At 37.7% G+C, this 25,878-nt stretch overlaps 2 protein-coding genes across 2 annotated transcripts in view; one reads left to right on the top strand and one right to left on the bottom strand.

The window, feature by feature from the left end:
* GLMN (glomulin, FKBP associated protein) overlaps positions 1-14,424 on the top strand; it is a 46,471-nt gene extending 32,047 nt beyond the window's left edge. The window contains 6 exon segments of the mRNA XM_081322298.1: positions 761-870; positions 2,240-2,303; positions 11,302-11,425; positions 12,965-13,050; positions 13,166-13,233; positions 13,235-14,424. Of these exon segments, the coding sequence (XP_081178424.1) occupies positions 761-870; positions 2,240-2,303; positions 11,302-11,425; positions 12,965-13,050; positions 13,166-13,233; positions 13,235-13,277 (495 nt within the window). The 3' untranslated portion in view covers positions 13,278-14,424.
* Positions 14,425-14,463: 39 nt separating this feature from the next.
* On the bottom strand, positions 14,464-25,183 carry LOC308666617 (protein SPO16 homolog; the record flags this gene model as incomplete). The annotated part of the gene is made up of 5 exons (XM_081325511.1): positions 14,464-14,577; positions 17,610-17,688; positions 21,077-21,245; positions 23,114-23,207; positions 25,115-25,183. 5 exons carry the CDS (start codon positions 25,181-25,183, stop codon positions 14,464-14,466), a joined length of 525 nt encoding a protein of 174 aa, XP_081181637.1.
* Between the last annotated feature and the right edge of the window lie 695 nt (positions 25,184-25,878).

Below are 25,878 nucleotides of genomic sequence, written 5' to 3'. Positions count from 1 at the left end.
TACAGAATCTAGGACCCATTATTTCCGTGGAATTGAAATTTCAAAGATCTTCAGTCCAGTTGCATTTGCAAACTTGTGACAACTGCAGTACTGCCATAGTCAGCTAACCAACCAGGATCACATGCTTGTGATTTCTGACATTTCCTGCCAGCTTCTCACGACAATGCTTTAAAAATGCTTTTTTGGGGGGGGGGCTGTTCCTGGTCCCATGGGTCATCTAGTTTAGTGCTTTCAGAATTCAGTTTAAATTAAGAGAAACAAGCAGGAGAAAGAAGGAGATTAAACAGCCTTACAGGTAGTTGGAAAAACAATTCAGTACATTTGTTTTTGAATGCTTTTAGCGGTGGCTCAGTAGGTTAGGCTGCTGAGCTTGTCGATCAGAAGGTCGGCAGTTTGGCGGGTCGAATCCCGAGTGCCGCGTAACAGAGTGAGCGCCTGTTACTTGTCCCAGCTTCTGCCAACCTAGCAGTTCGAAAGCACGTAAAAATGCAAGTAGAAAAATAGGGACCACTACGGTGGGATGGTAACAGCGTTCTGTGCGCCTTTGGCGTCTAGTCATGCCGGCCACATGACCACGGAGACGTCCTCGGACAAGCGCTGGCTCTTCGGCTTTGAAACGGAGATGAGCACGGGCCCCTAGAGTTGGAAACGACTAGCACACATGTGCGGGGGAACCTTTACCTTAGCTATAATAGTAATGCAGACAATATATGAAGCACTTACTACTCTTTCTTGTGTTATGTTTTTTTTTATTTCCCAGAGGGCAGAAGGCAGCAGGTTTTTTATTGGACTCCAGCTGGTCTCTCTGTTGGACATGGTGCTCTCACTACCTGAAGGTGCTGAAACTGATCTCCTCCAGCACTCAGACAGGTGAGATGTGATAAGTCACATAAAAGTATCTCTTTGTAGTGGTAGTCCTCGATTTACAATATAATCAAGCTTGGCATTACAGTTCTAAGTCAGTGTGATCGTCAACTGGATCACCATGCTACCACGCCCATTTTTCCCCCGGTGGTGATTGTTAAGTGAATACCAATTCATTTTATCCAATGGGCATTTTTTTTGCTGGAAACCAGAAATAAAGGCCGGAAATTGACAAAAATTTAGGAAATCATGATCACATGATCCTGGGATGCTGTAAATGACTATAAAGGTGAGTGGTTCCCAAATGCCCAAAATGCGATCATGTGACTTGCAGTGGAATGTGCGGCCATCGGAACTTGGAAATCGGGCTGTAAGTACCTTTTGGGGGTAACTTTGAACAGTTGCCAAGCAGTCGGTCATTAAAAAAGGGCTGCTTGTAATGGGCTATGAAAATAACTGAGGAACAGAACTAAGAACCGCAGCAAAAGTGACTGTCAGATTAAAAAAAAAAGTGAATGCCAAGCAAGAGTGGAATCTGAAAAAGTGTCTCCGACTTGGTTCTCCATAGTTGTCTTTAGGATACATAGGCAGTGGGAGGCACATTCAGGGTTGCAAAGTTCGATTAATCCAACCCTACAATGAAAAACTAGTGTTAGTGTTCATAACTTTGGTGTTTAAGTCTGTTGTATCTTGAAGGGCTGGCATTCTCTTGAGGTATTTCATTAAAGTTCTTATAATTTGTTAACAAAATTAACTTTCTAAGAGTTATTTTGCTCATTTGAGGTTTCCATTGGAATTTATAAACAACTTATGAGTTCCTGATAACAAATGGCACTATTAAATCAAAAAGATAATCTGTTAAAAATCTTTTTGTGGAATAATTGATTCACTAATCCAAATATGTCATTTTGCTTTTGCCAGTCACTTAATCTGAACGTTTATTAAGATGCTAACTATGAAGTTGTTCAAATGTGTTGCAGATGCAATACTGTACATTATTGATATAAGTTTGACAACAAGCATGAAACATATGTTATTTGTTGGAACTCAAAATATGCTCAACATTTGCCAGTACTTTTATTAATGGTAAAAAGTAGAGGCAGGGCACAAGGCTACTAGGTAAACTGAATTTTTTCCCCAGTAGAGTAGTAAGGATCAAAATGTTTTTACTGATATTGGTCAGTAGTAATAAATACATCTGGAGGAATATACATTGCCATTTATGCAATGGAAATACTAAGGATCCTTTGTAATCCTGTAATTTTTCTGTGTCTGATGAAAAAAATATGGAATTGGAAATAGTTGTCATAAATGAATATATCAGTGCTTGAGGAATATTTTATGAAGATAATTATTTAACATTTCTGATTTTCAGGATAATGGCCTCATTGAATTTGCTGAGATATTTACTTATTAAGGATAACAAAGATGACAATAAGGTATTTTTTTTAAGAAAAATTTTCTTCTGTAACGATTGTATGGGAAAAATTACATGAGAGAGAACGATAGAGCGTTTCATTGTAGACCTTTAAAAATGGTACAACTGAAATATATTGAAATATTTGATTATTCTTGACTTTTTAATCAACTTTAAAAACTGCTTCTCTCCTTCACAGAGGGTCTCTAATGGGTGTACAAGTAAAATATAAAAACATGAAAACTGTATATAAAATTATATTAAAAGGCAAAAATGCTTAATATTCAGAATTTTTAAAAAAAAACAGGGAGAGGGTCTTCAGGATGCTTACCAGCTCCACTGCTCTGTGGCCCTATGGGAGCCCCAAGCAAGGGGGCAGAGATTCTTCCTTTGATTTGCATGTTTTAGAAATTCAAATTAGAATATGGATTTGTATTTTTTGAATAGCAACAAATATAACAATACCTTTGAGTAATCCAATTAGTAGCTACTTAAATAATAACAACAACTTTATTGATCAGCCCTTGGGCCATATCAAAGTGCAAAGTTCCAGCAACAAACCATCACCAAAACTTGATAAAAGCAATCCAAAATGGAATTTGATAAAATACAATTTAAAATGGAATTAAAATAAAATACAATTTAAGATGAATTAGTAGCTACTTGCAAAAGTAACATCTTAAAATCTTTCTGCAATTTGAATCTTGTGTAACCATGTATGTTTCTGCTTTTTTTTTTACATATATAAAAGATATTTCTTTATACATCTAGAAGGGAATGTTATATATTTTTCTCCTGTCTGTGTATGGCGAAAAACAGCAGTGGGAACAGTTTATTCATGCAAACTTTGTTTTGAATCCATAATTTTTAGTCCCGTGGAAAATGATGAAGAACTTTGACTTTCTAAATCCTCTTGCAACTTCGTTCTCTAAAGAAGATCAGCTTGAACTGAATTCTCGTTTATTAGTATAATTTGCTAAAGACTATCTGGTGCAGTGATTTAAGACACCAGGCTAAAATCTGGGAGATTGTGAGTTCTAGTTCCTCCTTAGGCACAAAGCCAGCTGTGTAGCCTTGGACCAGTCACTCATTCTCAGTCCTAGGAATCTTAGCTTCCAAAATCTTGCCAAGAAAACAGCAGGGACTTATCCAAGCATTTGCCAAGAGTCAGCTATGAGCCTTTTTGAGAATCTGCCCTGCTTTCTTCTGAGAATCTTTATAGCATATCCTCTCTTAGGTAAGATGTAGAATTGAGGATGCCCCAAGACAATAGGAAGGGTAAATTTAGCTTTTCAAGCAAATTTTAAAGTCACTCAAGGGAAAGAAGAAAGAGGAGAGCAAAGGAGCCAGGTCACAGCAATATAATTGCTGCTGGTAAATTATGCTTTACCAAACAGTCCTCCAGAGCTAAATCTGTTCTGCTGGAGTGTTGATAGCTGTCAGGAGCCTTTTTCAGAGTTCAAGTCTGCCCCAGCACATATTTTATGCCTCTCAAGCACCAAGCAGGATATTGCCTCCATTTCTGGATTATTTGTTGCTCTTTTGTACATTCATCTCCTTTTTTTTCAAGCTTTGCTCTCTGACCTGATTTTCAAATGTGCTTCTTGCTGTAACTACTCAGTCAACACAAACCAATCGTGCAAGCTATCTGACATCCCTAGTCTATTAAAAACAAATTACTGTAATTGCCCTGAAGTAATGTTGATTACTGAAGTGTACAACCTTACATTCTGGTTCTAGCTGTATATACTAAGAAATAAAAGCTGCGTTTAATTGGATGCTTCCAAGTTTACTTCATCGGTTAGGCATGGTTCAGTTTCACTTGAAAACTCTGGGATTCTAATGCAAGATTATTTGCTTAATGTTTCATTTCAGTAGCACATGCTGGATAGCATGTGTCTACTAGAAAATTAATCTCATTTTTATTTGGAAAACTGGAAAAAAATGGATGCCAAACTTCATCTCCATCCCAATGGGACTGGGTCTGAGCAGGTTTGCTGGCTCCAGCTGCCTATTCAGCCTGTATATAGCAGCAATATTTCCTTCTCTTTCCTTCCAGCTGCCATAATTTTGATTCAAGGGCTTACATGTTGCGCTCATAAGAAGCCTCCATTGCTCTTCTGTGCTGTCCTCAGACAGAATATATTGAAGTCATGGAGCTTCTCTACCTATAGCCAAAGATAAATATAAGGCCTCTATGGGAGCCATTCTGGCCCCATAAGCAGGGGGAACAGTCACCACCCACCAAACTGCCAGTGGGTGAAGGTTTTGTTCCCATCTGATATACATCCCCTAAACAGATGTAAGTCTTGCTTAGTGGTCATTTTATCACTGATGTTCTATTTTATTCTAGGAATAAAGGGAATTTTCTATAGTAAAAGTTTCTGGAGATTCCTAAATCCTCAGAGCAAAATGATCCAGAAGGAAAGGGGTGACAGAGACATCTTTTAATTAATTAATTAATTAATTAATTCAATATGTTTTTTCTTAGTCTCAGAAGTCAAGAAAAATAATTTGATATGATTTCTCTTCTGATTAGTTTTCACATACCGGTATTTACAAATAAAGCATAGTAGGCAAATGGTTTTTTTATTTTGTATTTCTTTTTTTAAATTAAAAAGTTTTAAAGTACATTTTTTAAAAAAGCATAAACCCCATCCCCCCCAACCCATACCCTAACCCACCCAATACCCCTACCACCCCCACACGCAACCCGCCCCCTGACTTCCCAAAGCTGAATACAGGGTATTATTTTCACAATCTTAATCTAAAATATACTAACAAACTATAATTACACTTTAAATCCAATCGCGCTTTAACTCTCTTTAAACATCACGATACATCTCCATTACAAATATTCTTCATATATTCCAAATTCTGCCTTTTCTACCTAATTGAAAACTTTCAAAATCTATTCTTCTATAATAAACAAATCAGCCTTCTTCCAATATAACAGTATCAAAAATTCTACTATAGTTATTAAATTTAATTTCTATAACAATACAATCTATAATAGTACCCTACAAAAATAGTTATACAAAGAAAAAAGAAAAAAAGAAAGAGAAAAGAAAAACCTTATCTTTTTCTTAAAAATCTTACATATTCCACTAAATTACTTTAACTTTTAAAATTGTAATCTTGTACAATTCAACCATACATAATAATACATTGCATCATCACAACCACATCTCCAACATTTAGACTAGCAATTTAAATACATACAAATTTTTAAGATCTACTGTAAATACCATCCCCAAATATCCACCAATATTAGTTCTTGATTATCCTACTATCTTTAACAAATTCCATTACTAAATCTTGTTTCTATCAATGTCCTCCTTACATACACTTGACTTTAATCTCTACTGTTATTATTGTTATTCCTTGAATCTAGATGCAGCCCGTGTCATTCTTTGAATCTTAAGATCTTTAAATAAAACCAAGGATTGCATAGCTTCCGAAACTATTTCTTGTAACTGTCGCTTTTCTTCTTCCTTTCCTTTTTTAACTTCTGAGGATGACGGTGAGCCTGCTTTCAATACATTAGAATAAAAATCACGTGCCTTCCCTACTGTATTAAGGCAATATCTTTCTCCAGAATGATTCACCACAATTCCCACTGGTATCTCCCACCTGAACCGAAGCTGTTGTTTATTTCATCTGCCAGAAAGAAAAAATCTTTCCTTTTTCTCAAAATTCTTGGAGGAATCTCTCTCAGAATCAAAACCTCCTGATTAGCCACCTTAAGTCTTTTATTATAAGAGATTCGAATGATCTCATTTCTAATCTTTCTCTTTGTAAAATACACAACCACATCCCTTGGCAGTTTCCTTTGTTTAGCAATCCAAGAATTAACACGAAATACTTTATCTATCTTCCCAAAAAAATCTTCAGGTTGAAACCCCAAAATAGGCGCCAAAGCAACCACCAAGGTCTTCCAGATTCTCCTGCCGGTTCTCTTTCAAACCTCTGATCCTCAAGGCAAATTCCATATCTCTATATTGCATTATCATCATTTCATCTTCAAGTTTTTCCATTATATTCTCCACTTCACCTATTTTAGCTTCCAGCATCAGATTATTTTGTTTCACTTCTTCCACACGTTCATCCAGGTTCTCAATACAGCCTGAGAACACTTGAAGTACCATCAAAGTATCCTCCCTTATTTTCTTGCATTCCTTTTCAATAAATTCTGCCACCACCTCAAATATTTTTTCAGACTGGATTTTTAAGGCATCGTTTAAAGCATATTGTAAATCTTTTAAAGTCAATACAGATGCAGCAGCTTCAGGGGGTAACTTCAAAGACTGTGTTCCAGACTGCTGAACAAGCAATGCCTCCGCACTTTTAAAAACAGGTCTATGCGGTTTGGGAGCCATTTTTGCAACTGATGACTTTCAGTACACACTTTCACTTTCTAGTCCATTTATTACTTTATAGTTAAACTGTGAAATAACCAAATCTTGAAAATAACTTTTTAGCACCTCCAAATTATAGCAAGCTCTTTTAAAATTTGATAGTCCATTTTACATATTCCCACTCAGTTCAAGCAGTCACTTTACTTTGAAGAAAAACACTTTCACTTCTTGTTAGGAAAAAAAAAAGTCCGTCAGGCGCCATCTTCCCCTTCTTTAAAACAATCGTTGGGGTAGGAAGAGAGTTTGAGTTTCAGAGTTAAAGCTTTGTACTTGCTATTTATACTGCTCCTGCATCAGCTTTGCTGCTGCCATAACTCAAGATGACAAACAGATCCGGCAGGAGTGGATTCAGCGTCTTGTTCTGCCTAAGCAGAAGAGTCCTTCATTCCGGAGCATTCCCAGGCTTTGGGGGGGCTCTCACCCTTCATGCCCCAGAATTTGCCTGAGGGGAGGGGTTTTTGAGCGGCAGAACAGCTGATTGTCGGCTATTCCACTGCTTCAACGGGATCGAAGGGCCGGCGGTCGAATCCGACCATCTTCGCCGCTGAAGAGCCACCCGGAAGTCCCCTATTTTGTATTTCTATATACACTGGGGGAGGGGAGAATTATTTGATCCCCTGCTGATTTTGTATGTTTGCCCACTGACAAAGAAATGATCTATCTGTAATTTTAATGGTAGGTTTGTTTTAACACTGAGAGACAGAATAACAACAAAAGATTCCAGAAAAAAGCATTTCAAAAAAGTTATAAATTGATTTGCATTTTAATGAGTGAAATACGTATTTGATCCCTTCGCAAAACATGACTTAGTACTTGGTGGCAAAACCCTTATTGGCAATCACAGAAGTCAGACAACTGTTGATGCGATTATTCGCAAATGGAAGAAACACAAAATAACACTCAATCTCCCTCATTCTGGGGCTCCATGCAAGAGATCACCTCGTGGAGTTGCAATGATCATGAGAATGGTGAGGAATCAGCTGAGAACTACACGGGAGGATCTTGTCAATGATTTCAAGGCAGCTGGGACCATAGTCACCAAGAAAACAATTGGTAACACTACGCCGTGAAGGTCTGAAATCCTGCAGTGCCCGCAAGGTCCCCCTGCTCAAGAAAGCACATGTACAGGCCCATCTGAAGTTTGCCAATAAACATCTGAATGATTCAGAGAACTGGCTGAAAATGTTATGGTCAGATGAGACCAAAATCGAGCTCAACACGCTGTGTTTGGAGGAGGAGGAATGCTGCCTATGACTCCAAGAAGACCATCCCCACCGTCAGCCATGAAGGTGGAAATATTATGTTTTGGGGATGTTTTTCTGCTAAGGGGACAGGAGAACTTCACCGCATCAAAGGGATGATGGACGGGGCCATATACCGTCAAATCTTGGGTGAGAACCTCCTTCCCTCAGCCAGGACATTGAAAATGGGTCATGGATGGGTATTCCAGTATAGCAATGACCTAAAACACACTGCCAAGGCAACAGAGGAGTGGCTCAAGAAGAAGTACATTAAGGTCCTGGAGTGGCTTAGCCAGTCTCCAGACCTTAATCCCATAGAAAATCTGTGGAGGGAGCTGAAGGTTTTGAGCTATCAAATGTAAGCCTTGAAACCTTAATGACTTGAAGAGGATCTGCAAAGAGGAGTGGGACAAAATCCCTCCTGAGATGTGTGCAAACCTGGTGGCCAACTACAGGAAACGTCTGACCTCTGTGATTGCCAACAAGGGTTTTGTCATCAAGTACTAAATCATGTTTTGCGAAGGGATCAAATACTTATTTCACTCATTAAAATGCAAATCAATTTATAACTTTTTGAAATGCGTTTTTCTGGGGTTTTTTTGTTATTCTATCTCTTACTGTTAAAATAAACCTACCATTAAAATTATAGAGTGATTATTTCTTTGTCAGCGGGCAAACATACAAAATCAGCAGGGGATCAAATAATTTTTGCCCCACTGTAAGTTACTTCAGTATTTTTATATGACATCTTTCTGTGGTTTGACACAACTGCATTAGCAAGTCCATTTTGCATCAGTTTTTTTTAATAATGATGCTTATCCAGCTTAATATTCAGTGGTTGTCGCAGCTTTTCATAATGATTGATATACCGTATTTATCGGCGTATAACACGCACTTTTTCTTCCTGAAAATAGGGGGCAAATGATGTGTGCGTGTTATACACCGATATAATGTTAATGACCCATAGTAAATACCGCACAGCAGCGCGAAATTTAAGTTTTTTTCCTGAAATTTCCTTTTTAAAATGAGGTACGTGTTATACACCGGTGCGTGTTATACGCCGATAAATACGGTAAATTTTTTTGCAAGCTTCTGTCCTTATGCAGCTGATATGATGGGCAAGTGGTTTGTGGTAAAGGGAACAATTTATATTAAAATTTTGAAACCAACTTTGATCAGATTTTTCCCCTAATGTACTCTAGGTTCATGCTGTTTAGCTATTATTCATTAATCATGGGAAAACAATTGTAAATTTAGTTCTTTGCCAAGTTCAATCTGAGGAAAGGGGTACTTATTCCAAAACCACCACCGAGTTCTATATCAACTTGAGGCTGAGCATCTAATTAACTAGGAAATGGCAGGTTAATACTGCACAGACACAAAAAAGGGAAACTTGTCACTAAAGTAATGTGCATTCTGTTGCACTGTGCATTTTTCCTTCTAATGCTGCAAATAGAACATGTATAATAAAACATGCTTGGAGTTTGTTTTGAAATACAACATTTATAAAGTTTCTTCCTTAAGCTTGACTTGATTTCAAGAATGGAAAATCACAATTGATGTGATTTTAGGGAGCAGCTGTAGTTTATTTATGCCATAAAACTTCCTGTGTTACAAGATTACAAGATTTTATGGGCAATTTTATGCACTAAGACATGGTTTAATGATATTCAGACCATTTTCTAAATTGGGTATCAGTCATTTAAAGCCCTAAAGCAGTATGTTCTGTTGACTTATTTGTCACTAAGGCATCAATAAAATAATAATGCAATACAGTAAATTACATGTAACTTCTGTTTCTTCTACTCCCCCCCCAAAAAAGCTGGTCCAAATGCTTGGGGAAATTGCCATTACAGGCTGCGCATTTCTGTTCTATTAATCATCCAGGTCAATGATCTGAAAAGAGCTCAACATGTCTCTTTTTCTATAAGGTTTATCAGAAATAACAAAATAAGTATTACAAACTTTATCTATTACACCCAACTGGAATCCTTCCTTCTATATTTATATCTCCATTTCTATGTAAACAGATTCCCCCCATTTCCTATCTTTAGATTATCAAAGTCCAGTCCCAATCAGAAAAACCGTTGAACGTAATTAGAAATAACAACTCATTATTTTAACCTTGATTGATTAGATTAGTTTTGCAATCTTTCTTCTTTCTCTCAACAGTTTCTACATTCCTCGTAGAAAGTTCTAACATATGTTTTCTCCTGCTCTCTTTGTCTCTTCTCATCTTTGTCAGGTCCCTATTATAATGCCAGTATGGCAACTGCAAGTAAATCTCTATTGTAAATGAAATAATACAAAATTATCCCATTGCTGTCTTAATTTATTATTTTAACTGTTTAAATCTTTATCCAGTTTAATTTGTAAATCCATTATTTTCTTCTCTTTCTTGTAGGCTATAATTTTTAAGCCCATCTTTAAAACAATTTCAGTTTTGTTCAGTGGAGTTTGTTCCTCTTCAAGAACATCTTCTGATTGCATTATAGAGTTAAATAACTCAAGTAGCTATTGTACCCATTCAGTAAACATTTCTTTTAAGGTAGCCATTTGTTGCCCGCTAATATCCAACCTTCAAGGCATCATATCAGATTCCCAATAAAAACAAGGGAATTCCCCCAGGAGAAAGGATCCTTTATATTAACTTCAAAGTCTTAAGTTCATTTGAGCCCTTAATCTGTTTACAACTTTCTAAGGCCAATAATAATCTTTGGTAATCTCCCTTTTGCTATACATTCAGAATAGCCTTTGCTGATTAATATGAAAAAAATGAGCTTTTAAAGATGAGCTTATAGAGAATGGAATGAGGTATGTAATAAAGAGGCGTTTGGTTATATTTTAAGAGATAGTGATAAGTTGTTAATGTTGATTGTACTCTGGGAATTAAGGAGGAGGCTTTATCTTTTCTCCTTTTTGCTCTTTTTTCTGAACTTTTAAATTTTTATTTAATGTTTCTCTATTATGTACTTGAATTAGTTTTATCTGTAGTTTATAATAAAATTTCTTTCTACCTGACATGGAATATGTTTTATTACATTAATCTAGCAATGAATGTAGCACATTCTGTGATTAGGGGAGTTACACTCAGCTTAATAAGGCACAATTCTCCAGGTCTGATGTGGAGGACATGTCAAGAACTCTTGAGAAGATAATCTGAAGTTTAGTTATGAGTAAAAAATGTTACATTATGACACCGGATTAACTGATTAAAATGCAGCTTAGCAGTGCAGGTTATGTCTTAAATTATTTTCTTTTTAAAACCAGCAAATCATGTCATTGAAGGAAAGGTTTATTAAGACTTTACTGTAAGTTATAGTGCCACTAATCGTATTTAATATTTTCTTTTTTTCCTCAGACTTGTGTATGGACAGAACTTTACAAGATAGAGAGAAATTTCTTGAAGCCTTTGCACACTGGACTTAACATGTCAAGAGCACACTATGAAGCAGAAATAAAAAGGAAGAAAGAAAATAAAAGAGGTTAGTTAATGTCATTATTTTATGCATGTCAGTTTTCATAGGCACAAAGAAAGGCTGCAGTTTAGACTAAGGTATTTGGACTGTGAAATTTAAGTAACAAATGGAGCAATACATCTATTTAAGGAGAATATATGAAACCTCTCCTCACCATATTCCATATGTAAATAGAGATGGCCAAAATCTCAAAGGGATCTTGACCTAAGAATGGAATTTAGGTTTGAACCAGAGACCTTTGGACTTTAAGCAAAGGTACGGATACGTTATTAAATGTGACCTTTCACTATAAGACGGAACTATTTTTTTCCATTACAAAGAGCAGGAATCTGACTTTTAAAAAATTTAGTTCAGAATAATTTTGTATACTTTTGTGAGTTGGCTCTTTTAGCTAATAATACAGGATTTGCATTCTGATTTTTATTAGATATATAAATTGGAAGTCTAGTGTTAAATTGTATTAATGGTCTATCATGCAATATAAAGAGTAAAATATATTTTCTTGATGGGAAAGAGACATTTTGTGTCTTGCATAATTATAGGTTGAACTTCAGCATGACAAAATTGCTAATCCCTAGTAACCCTGTAGAACAGAAAGAATTTATAATTTTGGTTATCATCTCAATACCTTTAACCTGTTCACTGTGTGGAGGTTCACTTGGATACCAGTTTTTGTTTTGTTGTGGGGATATATATTCCAAATTTGAATTTAAAGTACTGTATTAATGTATCCAATATAATGTTGGGTGGTGCCTTTGAGTCAGTGTTGATTCTGCAAGTCACTGAAGTTTTCTTTGCAAGGATAACTGTTAATATTTTAGATAGCAAAAACAATTAATTCAATGTCAGATGTAGTAAAAACACCCACTGCTCACTGGAAACAACAATAATGCAATTAAAATATCTGGAGCATATAATGCTAAGATAACAGCTATCAGTGAAGACTCTGATGCTTGGAAAGTACTAAAAAGAGTCTATAGAGTCGGCAGCTAATGAAAAACAAATTTACTAAATTAAGTTAAATAGAGGCTGACAGAAAACAAGGAGGAGGGTTTAGTTACTCTCATTGAAGACACAAGTGTAAATTTACAAGGGCTCAAAGAAACTTTTACACATACTCCCAGGAAAACATTGTGCAAAGAGTTATAGATAAATGATCAACTGAACAAAAAATTTAAAAATAGCATGCCCATACATAGGTTTACACTTGCCTTTATTTTGTACAATTCAAGATGATGTACGTAATAAATGTCCCAAAGTTACCTGATCAACTTCCATGCCAAAATGGAATCTCTCATCATCACACCAAACAACTTGCCATCCAGATTCAATTGAGATGGGTGGCTATAGAAGATGAATGAATGAATGAATGAATGAATGAATGAATGAATGAATGAATGAATGAAAACTAGCTCTATGTTAAGAGTTGTCCTCTAAGAAATACCAGGTAAAATTGACTGCAGGGGATACTTAAATATAGTGAGTTTTAAGCCAAAGTGAAGGTATAGGGACTTATATATTAATAACCTTCATTCTTTTCCATAGCAGAGCCTCGCAGTTCTAAAAAGACTTGTGCTCAACTGATAGCTGAAGCAAAGATGTCAGGAATTACAAAGGACATGGAGCTTCAAGTGAGTAATTTGGTTTTAGGGGAACTATTAAAATGTGTGTGAACTTTTACTTAAGGATTTGATACATCAGTATTCCCAAGATACTTCTAAATTTGTAATGTCAAATCTGTTTCAGGCTCTTCACTCTGCACTTTTCACATTTGATTTAATGGAAAGTGTTCTGGCAAGGGTAGAAGAACTCATTGAAAACAAAGGCTGCAACTGAAGAAACCACTGGAGTCAAATAAACAACTTTATTTCAGTATTCCACTTGTTAAGTCGGACTGCCCAAAATATAACATACCAATTTTTTTAAAAAAATGCAAAATAATAATAATTATTACAGATTTCTAGAGAGGTTTTAGAATATATCTTTCCTCCTAAACCTTCAGACGTGAGTCCCAGGATTATAATGTGCCACTGCTATATTTTGAATGTCAGAACCGTAGGTATCTATCACCATGCAGTTTCACACTAACGTTTCGTGTAACACTACCTATTTATAAAGGCATACTATGAAAAAAAATGCCAATATAAAAGTAAGCAAGAACTACAAACGGTATTACTTGGTACAATCAATTTTATCCACAAGATTTATGATTAGACGGATTACTAAAATTTGAGGAAAACTATTGTTCTGCTAGAATCCCATGAAAATCAGATGCAGAGAATTGGTGAGATCCTCCAGGGCAGTTTGAGAAACATAATGGAAGGGGTGGAAGATAATTGGCAAAAGTTGTTTACTTTCTCTTTGATCCTTCCCCTTCTAGCCACAAGTCTCAGTTAGATTGTAATTTGTTCTATGAATAGTAGGACTTTTCTATTAACAGAATCCAGCTGGTTCTGGATTTAATCCCATAGAATTAAGTCTCATACTAGTGAATCGATTGACAAAAGCTGCTTATAATTTAATTCCCACCATTGTCACAGGGTTATTATATACAGATGTGTTGGAAAGATTATTCTTATTACATAAATTTCAGTCTGTATGATACAAATCCCCATTGTGTAGTAATACAAAGAGAAGAAAAATAACATTACTAAAATACAGAATAAGAATTATCAAAAAGCAAAAATAGACGTGAGTAAACTATTGTAAAACTGTAAAGTTAGAATCATGTCTGTTAATTGCTCTTCTGTACTTTTGAATAATGACCATTTCCCCTCAAAATTAATTAGAAGGTATTGGTATTCTTATTTACAAGCTGTGGTTTATATCTGTCCTTCTTTTGCGTATTGAAAGGAAAGTATATAAAGATAATATTCCTTTCTTTATACCGGAGATTAAACATCTAATTACAGAAATTTTTTTATTCTGAATATATCTATTAAAGTGTATTTTCAGACAGGTGTTCTGAATTTTTGTGTGTGGATATGTTTTTTAAAGCAGAAAATAAAGGCCGAATTTTTTAACACTTTGGATGGTGTTTAACTTCAGTGCAGTTGACAGTGATGAAGCATTTTCCAAACAGGGCTTTGTTCTATAATCTGTGTCTTTGCCATTAGCATTCTATAGTGAACATTGTCCAGATAGGGTTTTGAAGAAGTCTTCCAATAAGAGAGAAATACAATAGGTTATAGTAATCATTTATGTATTAATAATAATAATAATAATTTTATTTATATACCGCCCTTCTCCCGAAGGACTCAGGGCGGTGAACAGGGCAAATGTATAAAAATACAAAAATACAAAAGTTAAAAGGAATTAAACATAATGCCCAAGGTAAAAACAGTAAATACAAATATTAAGAACAATAAAAATCCAACCCATCCCCCATCAGGCCAAGCCGGCTTGTTCAAATAAATGCGTTTTCAGATCGCGTCGGAAGGAGTGAAGGTCGGGCGCCATCCGGAGCTCGACCGGCAACCGATTCCATAGCTCCGGGGCACCCACAGAGAAGGACCTCCCCCTGGGGGCCACCAAACGACATTCTCTGATCGGTGGCACCCTGAGGAGGCCCTCTCTGTGGGAACGCACAGGGCGGAGGGAAGTTGATGCCGGCAGCAGGTGCTCCCTAAGGTACTCCGGACCCATGCCATGTAGGGCCTTGAACACCATTACCAGTACCTTGAATCTCAACCGGAAGACAACTGGGAGCCAATGCAGCTCACGGAGCAGAGGTGTAACATGGGAGTATCGGGAGACTCCCGACTCTCGCGGCTGCATTCTGTACCAGTTGGACCCTCCGGGTGGTCCTTAAGGGCAGCCCCATGTAGAGAGCGTTGCAGTAGTCCAAACGAGAGGTCACGAGCGCATGAGTGACCGTACACAGGGCATCCCGGTCTAGATAGGGCCGCAACTGGCGCACCAGGCGAACCTGGGCGAAGGCCCCCCTAGTCACGGCCACCATGTGATCTTCCAAAGTAAGCCGTGAATCTAGGAGGACTCCCAAGTTGCGAGGCCTATCTACGGGGGGGTAATAGCTCACCCCCCATAGAAAGAGATGGAATATTCTGAATATCCAGGTATGCCGGTATGCACAGCCACTCAGTCTTGTCGGGGTTGAGTTGAAGTCTGTTCCTCCCCATCCAGACCCGAACCGCTTCCAGGCAACAGGACATCACGTCGAGGGCATCACTGGGGTGGTTTGGGGTCAAAATAAAAAGCTGGGTATCATCAGCATACTGATGATACCCAACTCCAAAACCACGAATGATCTCACCCAGAGGTTTCATATAGATGTTGAACAGGAGAGGCGAGAGGACCGACCCCTGAGGAACTCCACAAACGAGAGGCCTCGAGGTCGACCTCTGCCCCCCTGCCAACACCGACTGCGAACGTCCCAGGAGATAGGAGGAGAACCACTGGAAAACTGCCTCCCAGTCCCCTGAGACGCCGCAGCAGGATACCATGGTCGATGGTATAGAACGCCGCGGAGAGGTCTAATAGGACTAGGACAGAGGAATGTCCCCTATCCTGAGCCCTCCAGAGATCATTCACCAGAGCGACCAATGCCGTCTCCGTGCTGTACCCAGGCCTGAAACCCGATTGGTACGGGTCTAGATAATCCGCTTCATCCAGGACCAGAGGGAGCTGATGCGCCACCACACTCTCAACAACCTTCGCAAGAAAGCGAAGGTTGGAGACCGGACGAAAGTTATTTAACACAGCTGGGTCCAAGGCAGGCTTCTTGAGGAGAGGTCTCACCACCGCCTCCTTCAAGACGGCGGGGAAACTACCCTCACTCAAAGAGGCAGATATAACCGCCTGGAACCAGCCTCGTGTCCCCTCCCGAGCCGCATAAACCAGCCAGGAGGGGCACGGGTCCAATAAACATGTGGTGGAGCTCAGCCTCCCCATAATCCTGTCCACTTCCTCCGGAGTCACAGAATCAAACTCCTCCCAGGTAATATCGACAAGACCGTCCGCGTCCTGATCGTCAGACTCTGCCCAGTCAGAGTCCAGACCGGTCCGAATCCGAGCGATTTTGTCCGACAGATGTTGACTAAACTCCTCGGCACAACCCTGCAAAGGTTCCTCCCTCACCTTCTGGTTAAGGAGGGAGCGGGTCACCCTAAACAGGGCAGCCGGGCGGTTATCTGCGGACGCGATAAGGGTAGCGAAGTGATTAGACCTCGCCGCCCTTATCGCTGCGAGATAAGACCTAATATAGGTTCTTAGTCGCAATCGGTCGGACAGCTCTCTAGGCCCCGTCTCCGACGCTTCATCTCCCGAAGCTCCGCGAAAAACCATGGAGCTCGCTGGGATCTGCACCGGGTCAGGGGCCGCAAGGGTACAACTCGGTCAAGAGGCTCCGTGGCTGCCCTTTCCCAGGCTTCCACTAAGGCATCCGCCGAGTTGTGAGCAACGGAGGCAGGTGGGGACCCCAGCACTGCCTGGAACCTATCAGGGTCCATTAAGCGTCTGGGGCGGTACCATCTAATAGGCTCCACACACCCACGGCGGGGAGTGGCAAAACGGAAGACCAGCCGCAGGAGATGATGATCGGTCCATGACAGGGGCATAACAATTGGGGAGCCCCCACCAAGATCATCTAACCACCGTCCAGATAAAAAAACCAAGTCAAGGGTGTGGCCTCCCACATGAGTCGGTCCGTAAATTACTTGCGTCAGGTCCATGGCCGTCATGGAAGCCATGAACTCCCGAGCCAACTCAGATGATCCTCCCAGGGATGGCAGATTGAAGTCGCCCAAAACTATAAGTTTGGGGAACTCAATCACCAACCCCGAGAGGATGTCGAGAAGCTCGGGCAGGGCTGCTGCTGCGTGACTAGGCGAAAGGTACGTCAAAGGTATGTCATAACAGTTGAGAAGGATTGGAGGATTTTACCATCCAATAACCAATCAGGTGGTTGAACTTTCAGGCTTAATTCTGATTTTATATTGATGTGATCTGAACAAAAATAATTCAATACTATGCTCTTAAAAGCATATATTAAAACATCCTTGTAACAAAAAGCAATTTTGAAACTGGAAATCTACTGTGGCAGCATCGTGCAGTTGCTTTCAAGGTACTGCACAACAAATGAATCTATTTGAGTGCAAATATTTATCTTATTTGAGTGCAAATATTTATTAATGTAAAAACAAAATTCTTAAAATACAAATTCTGCACTTACCTTTGCTATGGTCAACATTAATTGAACACCTTCAGCAGTATTATGGATTGGAACTATTCGTAAATTACTGCCTAAAAACCTTAAGCAGAAAATTTTTATAAATATCCATTTGTACTTTAAAGTTTTTAGTGCAGATAAAAATAATATACAATTGCATAAATGTATATGATAGCAACATTTAGCTACTCATTCATATTTCTTGGCTAAGACAGTGGGAGATAGATATATTAATGTTTAAGATGGGAAGTAGGCTATTTTAGTGTTAATAAATGGAACACTACTCCACATATCTCCATTTTAGAATAAAAAATACCACCATGTTGGAAAGCTGAAAGGTATACTTGCACTTTAACCCATGACTATTCTACAACGAAAAAAAATGTGGCCATCGTCTCCTAGATCTTTGATACGAGATCCTTTTGAGTTGTGATGTCAAAAATTAAACATACTTATTCATGCCAAAAAATTTATATTGTTGGATTGTATGCCTATGGCAATGTTGAAGGTTAGCTTATGCTCTAGCCCCATTGGTGTCAGATGATGAGTTACAACTCATAGCTTAGTACCTTCTTGGACTAGTGCACCTCAGAAGACATAGCCTTGTATTTTTTCAGGATAAATATCTGAACATTATTATTTTCCCTGAATATGTACCACTCCTTTTGCTATTATTGGCCTTGTACTTGGTGTTAGTAGCAAATATGGACACCAATCTTTCACAATTATTTATGAGTTATGCTGTAAAGCAAAGATCTCCAATCTTGGCAACTTGTGGGCTTCAACTCCCAGAAATCTAGGGGTTGTAGTCCACAAATCTTAAAAGTTGTCAAGGTTATTGACCCATGCTGTATAACATAGTCACCCACTCTCTTTCTTCCCTCCTAAAGCAAATAGAGGATAAGCATAACTAGCTGCATGTTCACCTATTAGTTGTAGTCTCCTTTGCTACTTCTCATCTTCCCCCTACTGAAACAATGTTAAATCTAGCAAACTGTGTTGTTTTGGTTATATTATTCTGTAACAAGCCATGTATTTTGATGACCCTATAGAATTACATTTTGTTTCTTGAGATCACAATGCATTCTATAAGAGGAACCATAATTAAGAACCAAGTGCAAGGATGTCATGGTTTACAATAGTTGAAGCTTCAACATTTCTAAATAAAGGGATCAGGGACTGAAAATAAAATGGAATTTTAAGTAGACTGTCCCTTAACATCTGCCAATCACAATAAGTGAGATAATAAAATGAAGGTTACACCTAATATAAAAATGCCAAGTTGACAAGTATACAAAAATAAATTCCTTATACATATTTGTATTATCTCTTCTAGGGCCAGTCTTCTATGCACTAGTATTTACTCAAGAATATACATTCTACTTTTCATCCACTATAATATCAGGCTAGTTAGTTTGATCTGATTTGATCTGATGTAGATCAATTTAAATATTTCTGTGTTGCTTTTCAGCTGTGAAACTCGCAGCTGTTTTATAACAGTAGATTAAGCCCTGGAAAACCTTGAGTGTATTTGAACTGTTTTATGAACTACATTTGCATGTCTAATTGCTTCCGTTCCAACAAAAATACAGAAATGCCAGCTGCTGCAGTGAAAATGGTAATTGGTGATTGTAATCTTGCTAGCATAGAACCATGACTGGAGGCTAAAATTAGGGGAAGATTGGTCTGGTTCTGCTGGCTATGTACATACAAAATTTTTCTCATCCTTTCCTCTGCCTTATTCCTTATCCTAAAGTAGAGCTAAACAACCAATAAATTATCTTTGCTCCCTTCTGGAAGGAATTGCATTCCTTATTTTCACAAATGATGTCTATACTTATTAGTATTTTTGAATTCCCTAAGAAATATAGCCGTTGCTGTAATATAATTTGCTAGCTGCTAACTTAATTTTAAAAAACCTCTAATAAAAGAATAATCTTGAATTTCTCAGTGCTCTTCAACCCATAAATTTAAATCCAAATTTGCAACATCATCAGGATATGTTCAGCTCCTGTAATATTCATAGCATGCTCCTCTTCTCATCTAGGATTTTATACTATGCATTTTGATTGCTTCTTAATTGGAATCAAAACCTTCCATTGTCAAACAGGTATATTGGAAGGTTTGTAAATATTTACTTGATAGCATATCTCACTGAAACAAGACTCCTGTTTACATGAATATCTATTTTGGAACTGTTAATTTGTATATTTTTTGTGCAGGTCTTCACAATTTCCAGAAAGCTCAAGAGGGACAAAAAATGATAGCAGGTCTTGCTGATTTATCTACTTTATTACCCCTACTTAACTATGTCAAAATAATGATACCTCAAATATATATAAAAAGATCAAGAAAGATAAAAAACAGAAAATATAAGTGCTCTATCTCCACCTTTAATTATAACACACACACACACATTGCAAGATGGAATGGATATTTAGTCTTCACAGCTTTCTTAAAACGTAAAAGATACAAAAGATAACTAAATCTGGGAGCAAGTTCCAAAGAAGCAGAGCAGCTACTGAGACACTGTCAAGTACTGGACCTGGAGGGAGTTAAGGCAGATCTTCAGACAAGAAGCAAATGGGGCTTTAAAAGTGCAAGTGGCACCTCCAATCACATCTAGAAGCCAACTGGAAACAAATGTTGCTCTCAAGGCAGGGAGGAATAACCTACGCATACATATATATGTACACATTAGATTCTAAATATTTTTCAAGGGCAGGTCCATGCAGAGTGTGTTACAATAGTCTAGGAAGCTTTAGGGCATGAGTGATTGTGAACAGAGCTTTCTGATCCATAAATGGTCACAATTTAGATGGAACTCTGCAAAAGCTTCTATGCCACAGCTGCCACTTGTTCTTCAAATAGGAATTGTGAGCCTTTAGGAATGTGATTATGGGCCATCCCTGAGCAACCTGCTCAGAGATGGAATTTCCCTGACATCATTAGGTCACCAATCCAAATCTACCTTGCAGGCTTTTAACAGCCTTCAGGCGCTAGGCCAGCCTTTTCATAGCATTGCTTTGGCCTGGAGTTAGACTGATCCGTTCCATCATCACCAACTGGCAACACAACTTTAGAAAGGAGGGAAATTGCTGCAGAACAGTGCCATCCTGCCCCAATGAGAGAGCAGAAAGATACAATGGTCAATGGTATCAAAAACATTGCTGGGAGACCGAAACTTGCATTCCCCCAATCAAAGGATATCCAAAAGCACAAAAATGCATTTTCTATGTGGTAACTGAATTTCGGCCATGACTGAAAAAGGTCCAAATGATTGGGAATCTATATATTATGAGCTGCAACATAACAATGTAAAGTGCTTTTATTATTTGGCTTGCTTTCACTGAATGAACAGAAATAAATTATCTTAAATAGTATGAGTCAGCAAATGCTACAAATATATCCATTTTCCATTAGTGGTAGTAATAAAGCAAATTTCAAATTATGATTTAATTATTTTATACCTTTGCTGAATTCTGAATATCATTTCCCATTCTTTTGGTCCGTGAAGGGCAGCTGATAAAAGTAAAAATCCATTTCTATGAATGGTCATGAACTTCTTTATTCTTTCAAAAATGTCTTTGCTATTTATCAATAGCAAATCTTGAGTATCAGCAAGCAAAAATGCAACACCTGAGAGAGAAGAACTTTTTATTAAGCTATACGTAATTGTTGATTTAAAAGAGTACATATACGGTATGATTTATATATGGTGGGGTATATACAGCTGTTCAAACTGAAAAATCTAAAGCTGCATCCTAAATCCACAATACTGAAAATTAATGGAAAATCCAAGAAAATAGATCTAGAAGAAAGATGAAAAAATAGGCATTTTGGATATTTGTTACAATGGTATAATGATCTTGCAAGTTTTGTGCAGCAGTCCTAATACTATTGTAACATAAGGGAATTGGCAAGGCCCAAAGACCCAGAAGAACTGCTTTTCTAATTGAGAACCCCTCATCATCCTTGTATTATTCACTAATTATTTCATTATATTTTTTTCACCATAATCAAATCATTTCTACTTTTCAAAGCATTCTCTTTTTCTAGTGTATGCATAAATGTATTTATATGTACACCATGTATTCAAAGTCAAGTCTTTTTAAGTAGAAATTCTTACTCACTCCTGAGTTTCTAAATGTCCATATCACTTTTTCTGTGAACTGAACTCATTCCCACTATTCTTTTTATGTCACCTAACAGAGCAGTTTTGTCCCACTGGATCACATTCACTCGGTGTTTCATAATCTTTCTTAAAATTCATTTTTAATCTATTTTCATCATTCCCTGGAGCATAGTATGTTGGTCCATGAATCTATGAATTGATACTTTCATATGCATCCACAATAATCTGTATGACAACAACTACTTTCTAACATATACCTTCACTCATGCATAGTTCTCATTTAACAATGGCAATTGGGACTGGAATTTCTACTGCTAAGCAATATGATCATAAAGAGGTCAAGTGACTGACTCGCTTAGCAGTGCAATCCCTGTTGTTGTCATCAAGTGAGGATCTCATGTTGTTAAGTGAGGAACCACTTTGAACTTCCTGCCCGCTTCCAGTAAGCATAGTAAATGGGGAAGCTGGCAATTCCTGGGCAGCTTGCAAGCAGGCTGGTGGGTGGCTAAGTAGCTGCTGCGGCATAGTGTGACCCTGGCCAGGGATGGTGGCGCTTATGGTGGTGGTGCCAGGTAGGAGGGTCTGCAGGTGGCTTTCAGGGTGCTGCATCAGCATGGCTAGGTGGGTGCGTGTTAATGGAGTGTGGGTGGGTGGGCTGCAAGTGGATGCATGCTATGGAGTATGACATCATTGGATCTTGTACTCCACAGCTAGGCTCCTCAGGAGTGGCTGAAAAGGGAGAGACGTAAAGGAGTGACTTGCAATCTTCCCTGCCAGCTTCCCCACTGATTTTCCTTGTGGATAGCTAGCAGGAAAGGTTGCAAATGACAGTTACATGACTGGAATGTTGCAGGCATTGTAAGTGCGAGTTTCTTTCCAAGCACTCAAACTACAATCACATGATCACGGGTGTGCTGCAACAGATGGAACATTGAGGTTGGATTATAAGTATCACTTGTTCAGCACCAAAGTATCTTTGAATAGTTACTGAATGGTCATTAACCGAAGTACCTGTAATTACAGCTACACTTTCACTTAATGCATGTATTAATCACGCATTCACTTTTGTGAGATCAGTCTGCTTTCATTTTGATCTATATCCTTTCCACTTCATGGACACTAGTTTCAAAACGCATAAAGTACCTATTTTTCTTTCTGTTTTTTTCATTAGGTTTATGCTTGTCAGCCATTTATCCATTTAAAGTAAGCCATTTTGGTGTAAGTGGGTAAGATGTTGGCTTAGGATCATGAGTTCTAGGTCTCCCTTAGGCATGAAAACTAGCTGCTGACTTTGGGCCAGTTACTCTGTCTGAACTCAACCCACCTCATAGCATTGCTGTTGTGGGAAAAATGAAAAACTATAATAATATACCAGAAAGTGAGAAAATAATAGATCCATTTTCCACTGAATCTGAATAACGAACCCGGTGTTGCTGGTTTTGTAAGGTTGTTGAAATTTCATGATCCTAAATAACAAAATGTCATATTAAAATATATTCTGTCCCTTAAGTAGAATGATCATTAAAACATTCAAAATAGTTTAATATACATGAATACTAATTTTAAAACCCTGCAATCCAAGAGCCAATTTAGCCAAGCCCTCTCTTTACAAAAGTTGATAAACAAATGCTTATGGATGTTCCAGTGATAGAATAAAACTAATTATATTGTCTTTTCTTTTTCCTCCAATCTTGTAGGGAGAAATGCTCCCCTTGCATATTAAAATATAATTTGGATTTGTTAGCTGACTACTGTTATCAGATCTATCTGGTATTTCTTTCTAACTTTAAAAAGTAAACAAAATTACTGTCTAACCTGGAAGCAAAGTGTACAATTGAATAATATGCCTCATACAGTGCTTCAATTACTTGGTTTATGAGAAAATAATTTTTCCGTTCTTTTTAGTTTAAAAATTAAAAATCTTTTCACCTTCAGCCAATTAAAACAAAATGCTGTGAGGTTGCAGTTTTTTATTTAAAAAGTTGGGCCATCAAAGTTTTTCAACAACACAATTTCATTGTGAGCTGTTCTGAGCTTTCTAAAGAATCCAACATCTATAAAAAATGCAAGCAAACATAGTTAGCTATATAATTATTCTCAGTTACAAAAACATTATCATCCTGAGATAGGCTAATTAAATTTTCCCATTTTTTTCTTCTCATCTAGTCAGAAATGCTTTAAAAAAAAGATTTGACAGTAGAGTGCCTTTAAAGAACCAATCCTGCCAACAAAAAAGAAAAAAGGAAAAAAAAGGAAAAAGCATTTCTTAATAAAACCCTTTAATAGTATTTAGAAACAAAGGGTAGCCAGTTTGGTCTACTGCAGGGGTAGGCAACCTTGGCTCTTTTATGACTCGTGGACTTCAACTCCCAGAATTCCTGGCTCAGGAATTCTGGGAGTTGAAGTCCACGAGTCATGAAAGAACCAAGGTTGCCTACCCCTGGTCTAGTGGTTATGGCACTAGAGTAGAAGCCAGGAGAGTATAAGTTCTAGTTCTGCCTTACGCATGAAAGTTGAATGGATGACTTTGGGCCAGTTGCTCTCCCTCTGCCCAACTTGTAGGGTTGTTGTGGGGAAGATAGGAGAAGGAAAGAGTATTAGGTATGTTTGCCACCCTGAGTAATTTATAAAAATAACAAATATGGGATGCAAAGTAAATAAATGGAATAATAATAAAGATAAACTTTATAGATGTATCAATCTCCTTGAAAGCAAATATAAAATTTTCTATGCAATTTTCTCCATTGCACCTTTCTCATTGGACTATTCAATGTGCAGTCTGATTGCTATTAGCTAACTAAAGGAAGAGTCTACAAGAGAAAAGAAGAGAGAGGCAATCCATAGGTGAGCATCATCTCTACCCACAAGTAATAAAAACAAATTATAAACTTTGTCAGGTAGCAAGAATAGCCTAGTGTGCCAGGCAAACATATCCCACTATTTTAAAAGAATAAATAGAGTAGCTGTGGCTGCTTTCCTTCTCTCCAAATAGAAGTTGTGATTCTTCTATAATTATAGGTTCGTTCCAGTAACAGAATTGCATCTAACATTGGGATAGGCAATCTGAGAACACTTGGGTTGGAGATTCCATATAGGCTTAGAAGCATTCCAGAAGAAACAAGGATCGGTGGCTGTAGCCTATGGCTTAGCTTAGACATAAGCCACCTCCCTAGAAATAAACAAATCAAAATAAATTATATAAATGAGAATATGTGAGGACTAGAGGAGAATAAGGAGAAGTAACATCACCAACATGCCTTCTTATAAATTAGTGTTTGGTGCCTGGCCATGCTGTTTCTGTGTAACAAGCTTATGAATAGACAAACCTTCCAATTGACAGCCTTTTGGTGGGAACTTTCATGACATACATTACCTGGAGAGATGAACTCAGAATTATTGTAGTAATCCATCGTTTTTTTTCTTGACCACAACTTCCAGACATTTTGGCAATCACTTATACTCCTGGAATGTAATTCCACTTAAAGTTACCTACTGTTGGACAAAATAGTAAAAATAATATTTATATGTTGTAAGGAGCATTTACATATGTTGTTATCCTCATTTTTCGTTGCCAAAATATAGAAACTGAGCAACACAAACAAGAAAATCCTCACTGCCTTTGGCTACAATTTTAAATGTGTTTATCTAGGAGCAAGTTCCTCTGGATTTTGACAAGCATGGTATTATTTAAAAAGAGAAATGCAATGCTTCTTGGTTAAGTGAGGAACATCTGCATATACAGAATTAAAGTAATTTATTTAATGGATTAACTATTAATATATCATGACTATGTTGCTCTTCAATTAGGACGTTAAGGGGCACAATAAAATGAATCAAAGACTGGGATTATACTATAGTATAATTTAGTCCCTAAAGCTCACTGGATGATGTGGGAATAATCACTACTTCTGAGCCTGGTTAACGGATTCATACATAGCTTATTGAGGGGAAAAAACACCTCTTACTATCAGCAGCAGTAATGACAGGCAGAAATTCACCAGGTTCATTCTGTCTGGCATGCAGCAAAGAAAGCCACTGAGTGGAGAAATAAAAATCATGCACCATCAATTCCCATTCTCAGTTCGATTTACTTACAAAAACAAGACCGTTAGGCAGCATTAGTTAACATGAATAAAA

The sequence above is a fragment of the Vipera berus genome (assembly GCF_964194415.1).
Source record: "Vipera berus genome assembly, chromosome: 3".
NCBI classification, from domain to species: domain Eukaryota; kingdom Metazoa; phylum Chordata; class Lepidosauria; order Squamata; family Viperidae; genus Vipera; species Vipera berus.
Note: the sequence above shows the minus strand (reverse complement) of the source record. Positions and strands in the feature narration are given on the sequence as shown.